The sequence below is a fragment of the Myotis daubentonii genome, chromosome 3, assembly GCF_963259705.1.
Source record: "Myotis daubentonii chromosome 3, mMyoDau2.1, whole genome shotgun sequence".
Lineage (NCBI taxonomy): Eukaryota > Metazoa > Chordata > Mammalia > Chiroptera > Vespertilionidae > Myotis > Myotis daubentonii.
The window spans coordinates 190,029,237-190,048,296 of NC_081842.1; the positions used below are offsets into that span (position 1 = coordinate 190,029,237).

General features: G+C 38.8%; 1 protein-coding gene and 1 pseudogene across 1 annotated transcript in view; one reads left to right on the forward strand and one right to left on the reverse strand.

Annotated features, from left to right (window-relative positions):
* Positions 1-19,060, forward strand: part of CCDC30 (coiled-coil domain containing 30) — an 80,368-nt gene that overhangs the window by 5,448 nt on the left and 55,860 nt on the right. The window contains 7 exon segments of the mRNA XM_059689799.1: positions 2,902-3,081; positions 5,822-5,942; positions 11,208-11,398; positions 13,483-13,636; positions 14,933-15,004; positions 16,789-16,904; positions 17,860-17,958. Of these exon segments, the coding sequence (XP_059545782.1) occupies positions 3,016-3,081; positions 5,822-5,942; positions 11,208-11,398; positions 13,483-13,636; positions 14,933-15,004; positions 16,789-16,904; positions 17,860-17,958 (819 nt within the window). The 5' untranslated portion in view covers positions 2,902-3,015.
* Positions 7,073-7,582, reverse strand: LOC132229508 (jun dimerization protein 2-like; annotated as a pseudogene).

Genomic DNA, 19,060 nt, shown 5'->3' on the forward strand with positions numbered 1-19,060 from the left:
TCTTTATTTTTGAGATCAGAGACATCTTGAGCTAATGGCAAGACAGTAGAAAGGGAGATAATGAGCATGCAGAAAAGAAAAGACTCCCTTGAAGCAACATGGGGTGGGCTCTCGAACACAGGTAAAGTGATTAGCTTAGGTCAGGAGGATGGAAAACTCTTCCGCTGGAAAAGGGAAAGAGGGTAGTTAGTGTCTAAAGATGAAGGTTATATTGGTGATAGAGGAAGAAGACGACAGAGTTGATGGTGACCTGAGTTTTACTAGTGCTGTGGGAGATGAGGTCATCTTTTTTTTTTTTTAATATATTTTATTGATTTTTTACAGAGAGGAAGGGAGAGAGATAGAGAGTTAGGAGCATCGATGAGAGAGAAACATCGATCAGCTGCCTCCTGCACGCCCCCCATAAGGGATGTGCCCGCAACCAAGGTACATGCCCTTGACCGGAATCGAACCTGGGACCCTTCAGTCTGCAGGCTGACGCTCTATCCACTGAGCCAAACCGGTTTTGGCAAGGTCATCTTTTGAAAGAGTGGAGAGGTGAAAGTTCTGAATAGTTGCGATGTAAAATCGTTGCAGAAGCTGGTAAAAAAAAAAAATACGTAGATGCAAGTAGAGAAGCTTGACTCAGGCTGCAGACCATGAATTTGGAGTGGCTCCAGTCTGCATGTTTGTTTGTTTTTCTGTTAGCACTCAGCAAACTAAAATAGGTAAAGAATAGTCAAATGGTTGAATTTTTCCAGGGTTGGGATTTTCAAGGAAGATGGGATAAGGAGCAAGATAGTTGGAGTCATTGGTGAAAGATTGATTGAAGTGAACAATAGTTTGAGGGGGAAAACCAGAGAGTATCTGGTAGTTTGAGAGAGAATGTCATGGTCCAGGAACTAGAGGCCTCCCAGGAATTGTATTAATTATAGTTCCATAGAGTAGCCACTTCACATCTATTAATGTGGCTGTTATGTATATTTTTATGGCAGTTCCTCAAAAGGTTAAACATAGAATTATATGTCCAGCAGTTCTGCATATCTATTCTTAGGTATCTATCCAAAACAATTGAAAGCAGGGACTTGAACAGGTACTTGTATACCAGTGTTCATAGTAGTATTATGCACAATAGTCGAAAGGTAGAAATAATCCAAATATCTATCAACAGATGAATGGATAAACAAAATATATATGATGAAATATTAATCAGCCTTAAAAAGGAAGGGAATTCTGATAGATGCTATAAAATGGATAAATCTTGAAGACATTTTGCTAAGTGAAATAAGCCAGAAACAAAAGGACAAATGTATGACTCCACCTATATGGGGTACCTAGATTAGGTATATTTGTAGAGACAGACCGTAGGTTAGAGGTTACCAGGGGCTCGGGGAAGAGAGAAATGGGGACCTATTGTTTAATGGGTACAGAATAAATGTTTGGGATAATAAAAAAGTTTAGAAAATGGATAGTGGCAATGGTTTTACAACATTGTGAATGTACTTATCAATAATGCCATTCAATTGTACACTTAAGAATGGTTAATTTATGTGGTCCTAGTAACACAAATACCACTTCATCAATCAGCAGATATTCAACTTTTACACCACTATGTAGTGCAAGCTGTCATGTAGCATGACCACTTTCAACTTAAAAAAAAATTAAAGACGATATTGATGGCAGGCTTAGAATAAGTTTTAGAAGAGCGCAGAATGACTTAGAAATCAACAAAAATGATAAGACGTATTATGTGAGCAAAATGATTCACTGATAGTATAGAATTAATGGGCTCTGTAGCTTCCAGAGGAGTCCTTTTATTTCTAAACTAGTGGCCTGGTGCATGAAATTTGTGTGGGGGGGCGGGGCGCGGAGGGTGTCCCTCAGCCACTCCTGCACCCTCTCCAATCTGGGACCCCACAGGGAACAGGCCTAAAACGGTAGTTGGACATCCCTCTCACAATCCGGCACTGCTGGCTCCTAACTGCTCACCTGCCTGCCTGCCTGATTGCCCCTAACCACTCTGCATGCTGGCCTGATCACCCCCAACTGCCCTCCCCTCCTGGCCTGATCATCCCTAACTGCCTCTGCCTTGGCCCCGCCACCATGGCTTTGTCCAGAAAGGTCTCCCGGTAGGTCTCCTGGTCTAATTAGCATATTACCCTTTTATTAGTATAGCTATTCACTAGAGGAGCCCTGACTGGTGTGGGTCAGTTAGTTAAAGCGTCATCCCATGCACCATAGGGTCACTGGTTTGATTCCCACTCAGGGCACATACCCAGGTTGCGGGTTTGATCCCGGGACAGGATTGATGTTTCTCTCATCAGTGTTTTCTCTCTCTCACCTTCTCTCTCTAGAATCAGTGAAAAACATACCTTCAGGTGAAGATGTTTTTTAAAAAAATTCATTACAAGGAACAAAGGTTTCTTTGGTATTTATAACATTGCAAAGGATCTTTGGGAGATTTTCAGATTATTAAATTGCAAACTTCAGAACTGAGCAGACAGAAAAGCTTGTATTTTTAAAGATAGTATCATACATTTGCATTTTATGTCATGTCATTTATTATTTTAGAAGATATGCAGCTGTTGAAAGCTTTGATATTTTGTGTGTTAGCTATTTCATGTAAGTGCACATAACTGGGTAACATAACAATTAATAGGAAAACATCTTTGTGGAGAGTCTAAACAATTCAGCAAAATACAATTCAGTTATTTTGGTAGGGCAAAAGTAGGTTTACAGTTGTGAGTATGTAAAACAGTTTATTCTTGTGTTATTTATTAGTTATTGTATTATTTATTATTATTAACCTACTTTGCCCACCCCAGTATATACATATCCGATTTCTTGCATGCTCAGTTCCATGTAGCATGTGTATGTGTATGTGTGTGTGTGCATACACATATGCCTCTCTCATCTATCAAGGGAAAAGTTCAATTAGGCATACTTCATCATCTTGAGAAAGAAAGAATTGAACCTCATGCTACTACAGGAGAACTACTCTATTTTATCTAGTACCTATTCCAGCACAGTGAAGACATGCTGAGGACTACTTCCAGAAATCTAGAAGAAATTTCAGTGAGAAACATGGAAAAATTGAAACAAGTAAGAGCTAATAACATAAAAAATTTTAAATACCTATTTTTTTTTCTTTGTCCATTAAATTAACACATTAAAAACCAACAACTGGCCGAAACCGGTTTGGCTCAGTGGATAGAGCGTCGGCCTGCGGACTGAGGGGTCCCGGGTTCGATTCCGGTCAGGGGCATGTATCTGGGTTGCGGGCATATCCCCAGTGGGAGATGTGCAGGAGGCGGCTGATCGATGTTTCTCTCTCATCGATGTTTCTAACTCTCTATCTCTCTCCCTTCCTCTCTGTAAAAAATCAATAAAATATATTTTAAAATAAATAAATAAATAAATAAATAAATAAATAAATAAAAACCAACAACTGAATATCACTGTATAGTTTGCAAAGCACTCACCTATACATTTTTTAATGAAATGTATCTACAATCTGTATTGATTTCCAGTAGAGGACATGTACAGGATGACTGGTTGACTATCCAAATAGGCCTGCTCTTGTCTCAATAACTGACCCTCTAGATGACTCTCTTGCTTGTTGGCTTAGAAACCTAAGTGGATCTACTTCTCAAAGGTACTCTTGTATTAACTAAACTCACATAGAAGTGTTCAGAAAAATGGAAACCAGCTTTTTATAATAAAAAGTATAATTGCCAGAGGAACCAATCACATATGTCCTATGGCTTGATGGATTCACTCCCTACAAGCACACTACATAGGACAGGGAGGCAAATTTTAATCATATGTTTACTTGATGAACAAATGGTTCTAAAATTTTTTAGTACCAGCTAAGATAGTCATATTTACACAACAGGGCTATATACCTGCCCTTTTTCTAGACCTGTTATATCCTAGGACCAGGTTACCTAGCCCTTAGATGAGTCAATAATAATATATTTTGACTCTCATCACTATTTGATGTTTCCTGATCAATCTTTTTTTTTAAAATATATTTTTATTGGTTTCAGAGAGGAAGGGAGAGGGATGAGAAATAGAAACATCAATGATGAGAGAGAATCAGCTGCCTCCTGCACACCCACTTCTGGGAATATGCCATTGACCGGATTCGAAACCAGGACCCTTCAGTCTGCAGGCTCTATCCACTGAGCCAAACCAGCTAAGGCTGATCAACGTACTTTCTGACATATTCTTTCTTCAAATGAGTTAATTCTCTCAGGTTGCTCCGGAATCATCACTCTGCAGTGTCTCCACATCTCAGTTCTGATAGGAAACTTGTTGATTTTTAAATTTAACTCTTAGAGGGCAATGTGATTTCCAAACTCTTAAAGAGGAATGCAGCTCCTTTAGAACAAAAGCAGTAGAGCTTATTAGACCAGGAACTTTAACATGAGGCAGACAGGGATGAAAAATTGCCCTTACCACTGTCTCGCTGTGTAACCCTGGGCAAGTAACTGACATCTTTGAGCCTGGAAAATGATAATAGTGTGTTCAAAGGGATTTGTGAGGTTTACCCAAGGGAATGTGAATAAACCTTTCACACACCGACTTGTCACCTAACAAGTATTTCATAAATTGTAGCTATTATTAGGAAATAGGTTATTGCTTTTATTGCCATTTTAAAGAGGAAGAAACTTACCAGGAAGTTGTAAAGCTAGACTGCAATCCTGTTTTCCTTCTATATTATTCAGCTTTTTATTCATATTCTGAAGAGTTGTTCAATACGCTTCAAAACAATTGAGCAAAATGCAATTCCGTTATTTTGGTAGTCTACTTCTAAGCATTTTGGCACCAGGCAAGGGCCCCGTCTCTGGTTCTGGCCCACCCGAGTGTGCAGCCTAGCTCTTCCCCTTGTTCCTTAGCCTCTCTCAGCCTGCTTTATAGTTCCATAGGATTGGTAAAAATTAAGTACATGGTGGGGTAAAAGTAGGTTTACAGTTCATATGAAAAATAATATAATCAATAATAATACAAGAATAAACTCTGTGTTTCCCATACTCACAACTGTAGCCCTCCTTTTGCCCTGTATTTGATGTCCTTAACACCTTTCTGCCTGGAGCTCATAGTTAGGTCTCAATCTGTTATTATTAGCCATATGAAGTACCTTTTGTGAAGCTGCCATATTAACCAGAAACTATTTTTAAATAATACCCAACAATTTATTTGAATAGAATCTCCTATTAACATTTCAGGCATCTTAATTTTAGTATAGGAGCGTATACATATTTATGTAGATTTTTCACTGCATGGTATCATGACCATGTTTCCTAAACCATAGATAAGAAGATTTGATTTGAAACCTTATATATTAATGGGAAAAATATTAGAGACAATGACTGTCTCATAAAATTTGTGATTATGTGTCATCATACCTATGGGAAATGGTGTCTGATAACCCACATTTAAGGTGAGCTGAGTTTTCTGTTTATTTCTCAGATGGTAGCGTGGCCAGTGTTGCTCAGTGTTAGATTATCACCCTGTGCACAGAAGGGTCACAAGTTCGATTCCTGGTCAAAGGCAGGTACCTGGGTTGCAGGTTCTATACCCAGCCCCAGTCAGGGCATGTGTGGGAGGCAACCAATCAATGTGTCTCTCTCTCTTTCTCCCCCTCCCTTCCACTCTCTTTAAAAATCAATGGAAAAAATATCCTCAGGTAAGGATTAACAAAAAAAATATATTTCTCAGATTGTAGACACAATAGTATGGTGATCTCTTAATGGCTCTTCGGCTTAATGGACTTTTAGTATGAGTTAAAATATGAACCATGGACTAAGAGTAAGAAAGTGTATTATTTTCTTTTTAGGTGGGAAATGATGCAAGCTATATCTGTAACTTACCAGAGGAAAGAGAAGCATTTTCTCATGGTTATGAAAAGGAAAACAAACATCTTATACATGAGTTTAAAGAGCTCCAATTCAAACAAGGTAATTTCTCTTTTTGTAAAAATGTAATTTTAATTTTTTAATTCTAAAAATTAATGTAACATTAGAAAATTTGGGAAATGTATAAAAGTAGACGGAAGGGGGAAAATACTGTATGTTGTCCACATTCCAAAAGTACTTGTAATGTTTTAGATGTATTTTCTGCCTGCCTTCTTAAAGTATATATTCTGAAATATTCTAAAATGTCTGTGAGAGAGTGCAGAATGGTTATTTGCTTCAACATCTATTATGGTACTTACCACACTGTGTGATAATTACCTGTGTCAGCTCCTCTGGGACAGAGATTATGTCCTAGTCTTAGTGGTTTCCATGTTCCCCACAGTACCTGCCTTATAAAGTAGCTAGCATAGTAAGGACTCAGAAAATATTTATTATAAGTTCTTTAAAGCTATAAGGGAAAATACAGATAGAACCATATATATTATTATTCTGCTTTGTTTAGCTCCACAAATTAATACCATTGTATGTGGTCAATGATTATATTTACCACACATTTCTTATTTTCTTTGTTCAGCATTTTTCCTTGCATCTCAGATATTCCATTTGGGATCATTTTCCTTTTTTCCTCTTTGGAATTTCCTTTTATGAAGTTGATGGACAAGTTTTTCCTTTATCGTGAAGCTCAAGTGCAGGGAAGGTTGAGTTAATCATAGGACATACTTCCACACTCTTGTTTTGTTTGTTTTTCCTTTCTTGTTATCCATTGGATGTATTGAGTTTTCTCCTGCTAGTTTAAAAGTCTGCATTCTACTTGTTCATACAGTGGTTGCATTTTAAGAGTTTTCTTTAATTTCTTCCAACATTATTGTCGTCATCATCATCATCATCATCATCATCATCATCATTATTTTGACTGTTTACAGCACAGGCTTTATTTAGTGGCCAGGAAATGGAGAAGTGGGAGTTTAAACTTTCAAATCTACTTCTCCTCTTCCAACATTTGTAGTTACTTTCTGCAGCAGGAATCTGAATGGCTGATCTGAGTTTCACAAAAAAGCCCAGCCGATGCTGGCTGCGCTGAGCCTCATTGAAGAGTTTTTCATGTAGCAAGGAAGAGCCCTCTGGGACCCTCCTCCCTCTCCTCATGTACTCCTCCTCCTCCCAGCCCATGGTCACTTCCTCTCCAGCTGCTCCAGCAGTGGGTTGCTTTCTGAATCGGGGGTCTTAACACGGTCGGCCCTGACGATGCAGGTGGGGCGATGCCGGCTGAGCATTAGGATGAGCTGCTGCCACTCCTGCTTCAGCTCCTCCATCTGGGGTTTCAGCTCCGCATTCATGAGCTCCAGCCACTCAGATTCCCGCTGCAGCAACTCCATCCGCTCCTCCTTCTTATTCCAGCATCAGGCTGCCGCCACTTTGTTCTTTTTCCATCCTCCACTCCTCTTCCTGTCTAGCTCACTTTTCACAGGTTAAGGCCTCTTGCCCAGTTTCACCTCCAGGAAATGCAAAGGAGCAATCATGGCCCCAATGTTGTGGATGTCAGCGTATTTCAGCTCCTCTGCAGTAAGGGCCAAGCTGGGGAGTCCGGTTAGGGATCTGAGCCCAGGCAGAGAGCCCACAGTCGTGGAAGGGTCCCGGATCTGCCCAGGCATCATAGCAGGAGGAGTGGCAGTCCAGCCCTGCAGAAGCCGCTGGTGGAGGCAGCGACCCCGTGGCCTGGGCCAGGCTGCAGGCGCAGTGCTCCCTCAGGAGCCACATTGGCTCCAGCCCTGCCCTGCAGCATCCACCGCCCAGCTCCTCCCGTCACAACTGCCGTGTCCCTCCTGCAGGCTATGGCAGCAGCCTGGCTCTACCTTTTTGAAGTGATTGATCCAGAGGCTTTGCCTGCCTGCCTCATTGCCCCTAACCTCTCTGCCTGCCTGCGTCATCACCCCTAACTGCTCATCTGCCTGCCTGGTCACCCCTAACCACTCCCCTGCCTGCCTGATCGCCCTTAACTGCTTGCTGGGGGTGGGGCCAGCCCAGGCCAGGGGCCGTGGTGGTTCTGGTCGTTCTGCCCTTTTGGTCACTGGGCTTTTATTATATAGGATTATATATAACAGGATATTGTAAAAATTAAGTCACAATTTTTATTAAAATGTTTCTTACATACCATTATATTGGCTGGGCTGCAAAAATATTCATTGTGGGCTGTGAGTTTGACATGCTTGACCTAGTGAAAGAAAAGAAGAGAGAATTTAGGGTTGGCTTATTCAAGTGTTTAGAGGTTAGAAAGATGAAAAGTCAGCAAAGGAGTCTGAAAAAGGGTAACACTCAAAGGAGGAAAACCAGCAGAGTGTGGTATCTCAGAAGAGAAATGAGAAACATGTGTTAAGAAAAGGATGTGTCCCCTAGCCGGTTTGGCTCAGTGGAGAGAGCGTCGGCCTGTGGACTGAAGGGTCCCAGGTTCGATTCCGGTCAAGGGCACATGCCCGGGTTTTGGGCTCAATCCCCAGTAGAGGGCGTGCAGGAGGCAGCCAATCAATGATTCTCTCTCATCATTGATGTTTCTATCTCTTTTTCCCTCTCCCTTCCTCTCTGAAATCAATAAAAATATTTTTTTAAAAAGAAAAGAATGTGAATGGACCTGGAGAGTATTATGCTGAGTGAAATAAGCCAGTCAGAGAAAGATAAGTATCACACGATCTATTATGTGGCATCTAATGAACCAAATAAACTGATGATCAAAAATAGACCCAGAAACATAGAAGGATGAACAGACTGTTGAACCTCAGAGGGAAGGCAGGGGAGGGTGAGTGGGAAGAGATCAACCAATGAACTTCTATGCATATATGCATAACCCGTGGACACAGACAGTGGGGTGGTGAGGGATGGTGGGCTGGAAGCGGTTAATGGGGAAGAAAAGGAAGATCTAGCTAATACTCTCAACAATAAAGATTTTTTAAAAATAAAAATAAAAACAGAAAAGGATGTGAACAACTGGGTCAAATGCCACTGATATCAGTGGTCGTCAGACTCATTCGTCAACAGAGCCAACTATCAACAGTACAACGACTGAAATTTCTTTGGAGAGCCAAATTTTTTAAACTTAAACTATCTAGGTAGGTACATTGTTATTAACTTAATTAGGGTACTCCTAAGGCTTAGGAAGAGCCACACTCAAGGGGCCAAAGAGCCACATGTGGCTCGCGAGCCGCAGTCTGCCGACTGCAGGGCTAGGTGGAATGAGGGCACATAATGGACCATTGGAGTTGGTCACATAGAGGCCATCAGTGACTTTGATGAGAGCTGTTTGTGTGGAGTGGTGGATATGAAAGCCTGATCAGAGTGGTAGGAGAGAAGGAGGGAACACAGGTGTGAATGATTTTTTTTCTTGAAGTTGTGCTGTAAAGGAGGATGAAGAAATAGTATAGAAGCTGGAGGGGGCCATGAGGTTGAAGAAAGGTGCTTTTCTTTCCAATTATACTGATTGTTGTTTGTAATGGGAGCTATAGCATGTCTCTGAGATTATTATAATGCTTAGATGGAAAGAAAGCTTGATGAGTCAATTACAAGATTAGTATTTCTGAGATAAGAGGGAGTGGGATCCACTGTGCAAGGGAAAGGACTGGCCTCAGGAGCCAGGACAGGCCCTCCACCTCACAAGGGGGGCGGGTGTGGGAGTTGGCAGGTTTGGTCAGAGGGGCTTGTGGGTGTTCTCTTCGGAGTGCCTCTCTTTTCTCAGTGAAATAAGAGGCAGGGCATTTGGGATGGGGGAGGAGACTTGGGGAGAGAAAGGAATGAAATAATGGCCTAGGTTGCTAGAGAAGAGAGAGAGAGAGAGAGAGAGAGAGAGAGAGAGAGAGACTAGGGAAATGCAGGATTGCTAGTCAGCAGTATGAGCTCACTTGAGGTCAATAGATATGAATTCAAAGTAAAATCAATGAGCACTGGCTGTACAGTTTTGCCCAGCCACATTCTGCTTCTGCAGGAAGGTGCAAAAGAGGTGGAAAGTTGTATTTAACCAGTTTGGAGTTTTACCAATCAAGTCTAATGGAAGCAAACGGGGTAAGAGAGTGGTGAATGTTTTCAAGGAAGTGATTATAATGATGGATAATAAGAACCTGAGCTGGGAAAGAAACTGAATGAGAACAGGAGCAGGGCAAGGAACATTGAAAAGCATTTAAAGTCAATGGATTATAGTTCCCAGTGTGGTTGAAAACTTGTTGAAATCATGCTACTAGAAGGAATAATTAGAGGATAGGATGCTTGCATTTAAGACTAGGGAGAGGCTATAGTTATTGCTAAACACAAGGTCTGCAGGGGTCCTCAAACTTTTTAAACGGGGGGCCAGTTCACTGTCCCTCAGACCGTTGGAGGGCCGGACTATAGTTTAAAAAAAAACTGTGAACAAATTCCTATGCACACTGCACATATCTTATTTTGAAATAAAAAACAAAATGGGAACAAATACAATATTTGTATTTGCATGTGGCCCGCGGGCCGTAGTTTGAGGACCCCTGGTCTAGGGAGTTACTACGGAGTAGATAGCTGAGATAGGATAGAGTTCTAGATCTTTAGAAGTTAGCGGTGAGCCTAGCCTGTGTCGCTCAGTGGTTGAGCCGTTGATCTATAAATCAGGAGGTGATGGTTCAATTCTAGGTCAGGGCACATAACCGGGTTGTGGACTCAATCCCCAGTGTGGGCATGCAGGAGGCAGCTGATCAATGATTCTCTCTCATCAGTGATGTTTCTATCTCCCTCTCCCTCTCCTTTCCACTCTGAAATCAATAAAAATATATTTTTTTAAAAAACTGGTGAAAGGACTGAAAAGGCAGGACACTAGACTGATCATCTACCTGAATATTGAAGTTACCAAGAATTTTGACAAGATTCGTTGAGTCATCTTGGAAAAGTTATTTAGTTTTTTTGGTGCCTGAGTTCTCCTCTCATAAAACAATGATCATGGTTCCTACATCATTGGGTGTAGTAAGTATTAAATGAGATAAATTTATCTCAAACATTAGTACAACACCTGTCACATCATAAGCACTCAATAAACAAATTTTAAAGTTACTCAAGAAAAAATTTTGAAGTTATACTAGTAAGAATACTTACTGCTTTTGAGAACTTTTCTCACTACTTTTTTGTTATAATTTTGAAAGTTTGCAAACACCCCGGAGAGATGGAGAGAAGCATAATAGTATCAGTGTTGCTTACTTTTTAAATTAATGTGTTATCTAATTAAGAACTCATTTAGCATCTTATAGAGTAGTTATTTACCTGCATTTCTTTTAACATTTTGTTTCTGTTATTTCTTCCTAATAGAAGCACAAAGAAAGGAGGTTGGAGAAATGTTGTATCAAGAAGACTCTGAAATAGCTCTGAGCAGCCCCAGTGAACAGATTGCATACTTACTGGTGGACAGAAGTAAAATCCTGAGTAAATTGGAACGTGGGGACTCAAAGCCAGAGTCACAAAGATGTATGAGCAGTAACCTACTGAAAGAATTTGCCCAGGTATTCCAAAATTAACTAGATAACCGAATAAGGGGCAGTACCACCCAATGGCAAGTTAACTCTACCTTGGAAGTATTTTGTTTGAATATATTTAAATGTATGTAATGATGCTGCAAAAATGATCAGATTGTGCATTAAAGTATCTTAAACATATCACAAAAATTTAGGAAGAAGGAAAATCAATTACCCATTTAACACATAGTTGATTTGTTTTGAATATATCAAAATGTAATCAATGTGTACTATATCCTTTGAAAAATCACATTAGAGACAATGCATACTTCTTTCCAAATATGAATGGAGCTCCTCTTTTGAGGAGTCCTTTAAAATGTAAAGCACATCATTTTAAATATAATAAGTTCTTCTCATGGAATTAAATTTTTTGATCTGGGGAAATGTTATTAAGAGCTAAATCCAGCCTGATCGGCGTGGCTCAGTGCTTGAGCATCGATCTATTGACCAGGAGGTCAGGGTTCCATTTCTGATCAGGGCACATGTCCAGGTTGTGGGCTCCATCCCAAGTGGAGGGGCATGCAGGAGGCAGCCAATGAATGATTCTCTCTCATCATTGATGTTTCTATTTCTCTCTCCCTCTCCCTTCCTCTCTGAAATTAATTTAAAAAGCTAAATCCAGTGAATAAAGTACATACTGGGAATTTAACCCAAGATAAAGAAAAATATATATGGATAAAAGGGTATGTCATAGTATCATTTTCAATAGCAAAAATTGGAAATTACCAAAATGTTTCAATGATGAATTATGTTATGCCCACTCTGGGACATTACACAGGCTTTTTAAAATTATCATTACAAAATCTGTTCAACAATGTGGGAAATGTCAATGAAAAAGTCACGCCCTAGCCAGCTTGGCTCAATGGATAGAGCATCAGCCCATGGACTGAAGGGTCCTGGGTTTGATTCTGGTCAAAGGGCATTTATCTGGGTTTCAGTCTCAAGGGGACATCTGTCATACTCTCAAAAATAAAGTTTTTTTAAATGAATATGAAGAAAAAACACTTCAATGAAGTATACCAATATGTTATAGCTGATAATTTTTTCTTGTCTTTTAGAAAAATTCATATAGTGATTATATTTATTTTAAATTAATGCATATTTGGGGGATTAAAAGCAAAATATAGCCGAAACCGGTTTGGCTCAGTGGATAGAGCGTCGGCCTGCGGACTGAAGGGTCCCGGGTTCGGTTCCGGTCGGGGGCATGTGCCTGGGTTGCGGGCATATCCCCAGTGGGAGGTGTGCAGGAGGCAGCTGATTGATGTTTCTCTCATCCATGTTTCTGACTCTCTATCTCTCTCCCTTCCTCTCTGTAAAAAATCAATAAAATATATTAAAAAAAAAAGGCAAAATATAATTGAGATTGAATTTGTTCCTTAGCTTTTATAATGCTTTGAAAATAATTGCAGAAAATGAGCTGTAAACATGATTTGAGCTTTGTTCAGTGTGTTCATACCTTGAAATTCAGTGAAATGCTTCCTGTGAAAACATTTTACAAACTGTATTTAATGTTCATATAAGTGAGAAGAACGGTTTCTTTCTTTCCAGATGATACTCATTTTAATGATTAAATATCAAGTGTGTGTGTGTATTAATCCTCACCCAAGGACATGTTTTCATGGATTTTAGAGAGAAAGAAAGGGGGAAAGAGACATCAATTTGAGAGAGAAACAGGCATCTGTTGCCTCTCCTATACACCCCGACTGGGGATCCAACCCGCAACCTGGATATTGCCCTGACCGGGAATTGAATCTACAACCTTTTGGTGTATGGGACAATGCTCCAACCAACTGAGTCACCTGGCCAGGCCTACATAGCTATCTTTAAAATAATCATATAACCAAAATTTTTTAGAAATGTTAGATTGAGCCATATGAAATTGCATGTTTATAGGTCAAAAAATAACCAAATATCACCAATTGTTTATAGTTCAACCTAATAAAATGATGCACATACATGAAATATTCTGTTTGCTACTTTTATTTCTTGGTTTTTGAACACCTGGGAAATAGTACAGTGTCATAAGAGTACATTTACTTTTTGTTTTATTACTAACAATACTTTTATTTCAGTCCCATAATGAAGACATAGAAAAAGATAAAACATCACAAAACTGCATAGAGAGAAATGTGGAACAAATAGCAAAGAGGTTAAGGATGGTCCATGAAGAGATCCGAAGGCTCACTGATGAACTGCAAGGGAATGAGAAAGAACAGAGTAAACTAGGTAAGCTGTGGTTACAGAAGAACATTTCTGACTGTGTTTTAAGTGTAATGGTCTTTTCTCAGGGTAGAACATGAGCGCCTTCAGAAAATAATTTTTTCAGAAAAACACGTAAACATCTGATAAAAAGCCTCATTTTCTTCAGTGTCCAAAAATTGTTATTAAAGCATAAGCATAACACCCCTACCAAGAAGTGTACACTTTTTTTTATGTCTAGAAGAGAGTTTGGAATTTTTTTAATATTTTTTATTGATTTTAGAGAGGAAGGGAGAGGGAGAGATAGAAACATCAATGAGGAGAGAGAATCATTGATCAGTTGCCTCCTAAACGCCCCCTACTGGGGATCAAGCCCGCAACCCAGGCATGTGCCCCCAACTGGAATCGAACCTGGGACCCTTCAGTCTGCAGGCCAACACTCTATCCACTGGGCCAAACCAGCCAAGGCAGACGTGCACAACTCTTAAGTGCAGACCACCCAGCAAGATATCCTCAGCACCCCAGAGGGGCCTAGATTTCTTCTCCCTATGTCTACACCCTCGCTCCTCCCCAAAGTAACTACTATCGTGACTTGCAACACTATTTCTGAGTTTTGACTAAGGCCCCACACATTCTTTAGTTGTTTCTCTTGTTCAGTCTTATGTTTGTGAGATTCAGCCATGTTGTTGCCTATAGCAGTTTGTTCACTCGTGCTGTTTGTAGAGTATTTCATTGAATAAACATACTCAATGTTTATTAAAGTTAAAATAATTTATTTTATTTATCCTGTATGCTGTTGAATACTTCTGTTGTTTCCAGTTGTGGTCTATTATGAACAGTGCTGCTCTGGATATTCTTGTACTTACCTATACATTTTAACTGTGATATACCCAAGAGTAGAATTATTGCCTCAACAGGTTATAAGTACATTCTACTTGGGCAGAACATATATAAAATAATAATGGCCGAAACCAGTTTGGCTCAGTGGATAGAGCGTCGGCCTGCGGACTGAAAGGTCCCAGGTTCGATTCCGGTCAAGGGCATGTACCTGGGTTGTGGGCACATCCCCAGTAGGAGATGTGCAGGAGGCAGCTGATCGGTGTTTCTCTCTCATCGATGTTTCTGACTCTCTGTCTCTCTCCCTTCCTCTCTGTAAAAAATCAATAAAATATATTTTAAAAATAATAATAATAATAATAATAATAATAATAATGATGATGATGATGATTCTGTGAATATTGTATTATTTTCCATATGAAAAGCTGTGAACCTACTTTTGCCCCATCCTGTATTTTGTTTTTTGGGGTTTTTTTTCTCTTTTAGATACTGCACTTGAAAAGGCTCAACTAGAAATTGATGAGCTGAAAGAAAATCTGACAAAGTTGAAAGAAAATGGTGAGTCATTTTAGCAGATATAATATTTAATAATACGTTACATAATAATATAACAATGTTTTAAGATAATATTAATAATAATAGCACTACTATTGCTATTATTACTATTTTAACTACTATTGCTATTACTATTATTTGTTGCTTAGTAGTCACAGGTACTCTGCCAGGCACTTTATCTGCATTACCTCTAATCCTCACAACAGTTTCAAGTAGTGAGAATTATTATTACAATTTCATAGATAAAGAAGCTGAGTCATGGTGAGGTTAAGTGAATTAGCCAATAGATACATTAATTATTTTAGCTGGTTTTTGAACCCAGATATGTCTTGACTCCAAAACCTGTGGCAAACACAAATAATACATATTTTACTGGGACAACTGGGATCAAGACACCTTCTAATGCACTTAATAGCACCTCACACATACTTGTTCACGGAGAAGCCAACACACTTGGCATAGTGGTGAATTAGTTAATCTGACCTTCACTTGCCTATGTAAAAATGCTACCAGCTATAAATAATATAATGAAATTTGAGTGTTGTAATGCAAGCAACTAGAAAAATAATTTAAAATGTGTTTATTGGTCCCTGGCCAGTGTTTCTTAGTGGTCAAAGTGTTAGCATGTTCACCAAAGGGTAGAGGGTTGGATTTCCTCCAGGAGCAACTAATCAATGTACCTCTCTCACCTCTGTCTATCTGTCTGTCTCTCTCTCTCTCTTCCTCCCACTCCCCTCTTTCCACTTTCTCTAAAAACCAATGGAAAAAATATCCTCAGGTGAGGATTAACAACAACAAAAATTGCATAGGCCAAAGGTAGAACAAATCTTGTTTCCATACCCTATCTATCTATCTATCTATCTATCTATCTATCTATCTATCATCTATCTATCTACAGATTGTGAATATATATTATATATAAAGGGATTGTGAATGATTTGTTTTCTTTTTGGTATGTTTTCAGTATTTTTCAAATTTTGAAAATTTATATGCTAAAGAGGAAAAAGGAATATAGCAAGGGAGAAAAAATGAAGAAAGAAAAAATTAATGCAAATTAAATACAAAACATGCAATGAAAAAGGAAAACAACGACTTTAAAGCAGCAAAAGAAAAATAAGAGAAACAAGTGAAAAATGGCTAAAAATAAACAGCTACAAATTCAGGAAAATTACAGTCAGCAAGTTTGTCTTCATGAAACTTTGATGAGTGCCAGAAAGAGCAGGTCTTAAGATGAGGTGCTAAGCTGAGAATAGACTACCACTTTAATGGCAATGGAGCTACAGGCAGAAAAAAATAGCTTCGATGAATTTACTTGCTTTAACATGGAAAATCTGTTCATTCACTGTCCCTAGCTCACTACTTCAGTCATCCATGGGGCACTTGCTGTTAACGAGTAGAAGTATCTAGAAGTCTGTTAGGTGTGTAAGAGAGACAGGACTACAAGGAAGCCAGGAAGATCATTTTCTGCCCTTTAACCTTTACAAGGTAGGCTCAACTGTTTTAAAATTCCAGGTCCTAGAAAAACCTCTAATGGTGGAAATCCTGTACTCAGAAGTCCAATTCATTAGTCTTGGGGTGAGAAATAAAAAGCATTCTGTTCTGTCTCATTAGGTTGGTGGAATATTCTAGAGCTGGACATTAGAGTCTAGCAGCTCTTGTGCAGAGGATCACAGGCAGAGACATGACAAGAAGGTTAGGAAATAGCACTTCCTCAGCTTTTAGAGTTCATACCCTCACATTAAAACTTCGCTCCAGTTGAGTAGAGTGCATTCTTCTCTCTGTTTTAGATTCAGTTGACCTAAAGAAAGCAAAGGAACACAATCAGAGACTGAATGAGGAGATTCTGGCTTTACGAACTCGGGTTCGATCACTTGACTCAGAAAAAAAAGTGCTTGGAGAAGTGGTAAACTGTTTAGTTTGTTCTTAGAATTTATTTATGTGAATAGAATAACAATCAGCAGTAGAGCAACATAGATACACATCACCTATTGGGCATTATTGTGGACTGGTACTGGCGGGTCTAGCATCCCTGGAAAAAGCCTTATTTTTGACTTGGATGCATTCTATCAGTGTTTGCATTTTTATACATCTTAACTACCTCTGCCAAACAGTATTCTTATTACTATTGTGTCAATTTAGGATCTCTTCTTTTTCATAGGGATTTGGATAATAGTTTATACTTAACACATTTATCAAATAGAAATTATTATTCTATTATACTGGATATGTTTGAGATTATTAATACTGCACCCTTCATTGTATTACATTTTTCAACCATTTCTCCTTAGCAATTTATTGATTTTTAATATATACTTCCAAGTTCTGGATATATTATATATCCCTCCAATTTTATATTCATTTTACAATCATATCTCTAGCGTCTGGAGATGGATGGTGGTGATGATTGCACAATAATGTGAATGTACTTAATGCTACTGAACTGTACACTTAAAATGGTTAACATGGTAAATTTTGTATTATGTATACTTTATCATAATGTAAAACTGAAATAAGAAAAAATGAATAAAACTGTTCAAGTTGTCTGTAAATTTATATATCTAATACTGGTATATATCTTATACAAATATATACATTATATATTTGATATATATGTATACATATATACATGGGAGATCAATTTCTGGAAGGGTATATTGTAAACGGTGTTACTTCTGGAAAGGGGAAATATTATTGGGGTAAGGTTATGTGATGGAAAATCTCACTTATTATTCTATATACTTATGTGTTGTATGAATTTTTACATGAAGAATGTATTCATATGTTATTTGTATATTTTAAAAACAAAGCAACTTCCCCACCCTTCCAACTTTTGTATTTAAAATACTTTTGTGTTTAAGGTTGAAAGGCTTAAAGGAGAGATTCGTGAATCTCAAGAGAATAAGCAACTTGGAAACCACTCCCCTTGGAAAACTGTGGGTACTGAACAGAAAGTACAGGTATTTTAAAGTTCTCTTCTTTCCAATTTCTAATTTTTAAGGAGTCACATTTTTATAGAGTATACAGAATAATTGGTGCTGTTCATTTGCTACTCTCTCTTTTTTTTTTAAATATATTTTATTGATTTTTTACAGAGAGGAAGGGAGAGAGAGAGAGAGTTAGAAACATCTATGAGAGAGAAACATCGATCAGCTGCCTTCTGCACATCTCCTACTGGGGATGTGCCCGCAATCGCGGTACATGCCCTTGACCGGAATTGAACCTAGGACCCTTCAGTCCGCAGGCCGACGCTCTAGCCACTGAGCCAAACCAGTTTCTGCCTCTCTTCTTTTTATTTATTTATTTATTAGGCTTTTTGGAGCATACACAATTTTTATTATTTATTTATTTATTTATTTATTTATTTATTTTTCTTATTTATTTTGTTTATTTTTTGTTTGTTTTTTGTTTTTTACATTCTGTTACATAATTTTTTTTAAGTTTTATTGCTTAAAGTATTACAAAGGGTATTACATATGTGTCCTTTTCCCCCCCCCCGCCCTTGACAGTCCCCTGGCCTCCCCTATCCCCCAGTGTCTTATGTCCATTGGTTATGCTTATATGCATGCATACAAGTCCTTCGGTTGATCTCTTACCCCACTCCCTCTTGCCCCCCAACCCTTTCCGGCCTTCCTGCTGCAGTTTGACAATCTGTTTGAGGCAGCTCTGCCTCTGTATCTATTATTGTTCATAAGTTTATAATGGTCTTTATTATTCATGAATGAGTGAGGTCATGTGGTATTTTTCCTTCATTGACTGGCTTATTTCACTTAGCATAATGCTCTCCAGTTCCATCCATGCCGTTGCAAATGGTAAGAGTTCCTTCTTTTTTACAGCAACATAGTATTCCATCGTGTAGATGTACCACAGTTTTCTAATCCATTCATCTACTGATGGGCACTTAGGCTGTTTCCAGATCTTAGCTATGGTGAATTGTGCTGCTATGAACATAGGGGTGCATATATCCTTTCTGATTGGTATTTCTGGTTTCTTGGGATATATTCCTAGAAGAGGGATCACAGGGTCAAATGGGAGTTCCATTTTTAGTTTTTTGAGGAAACT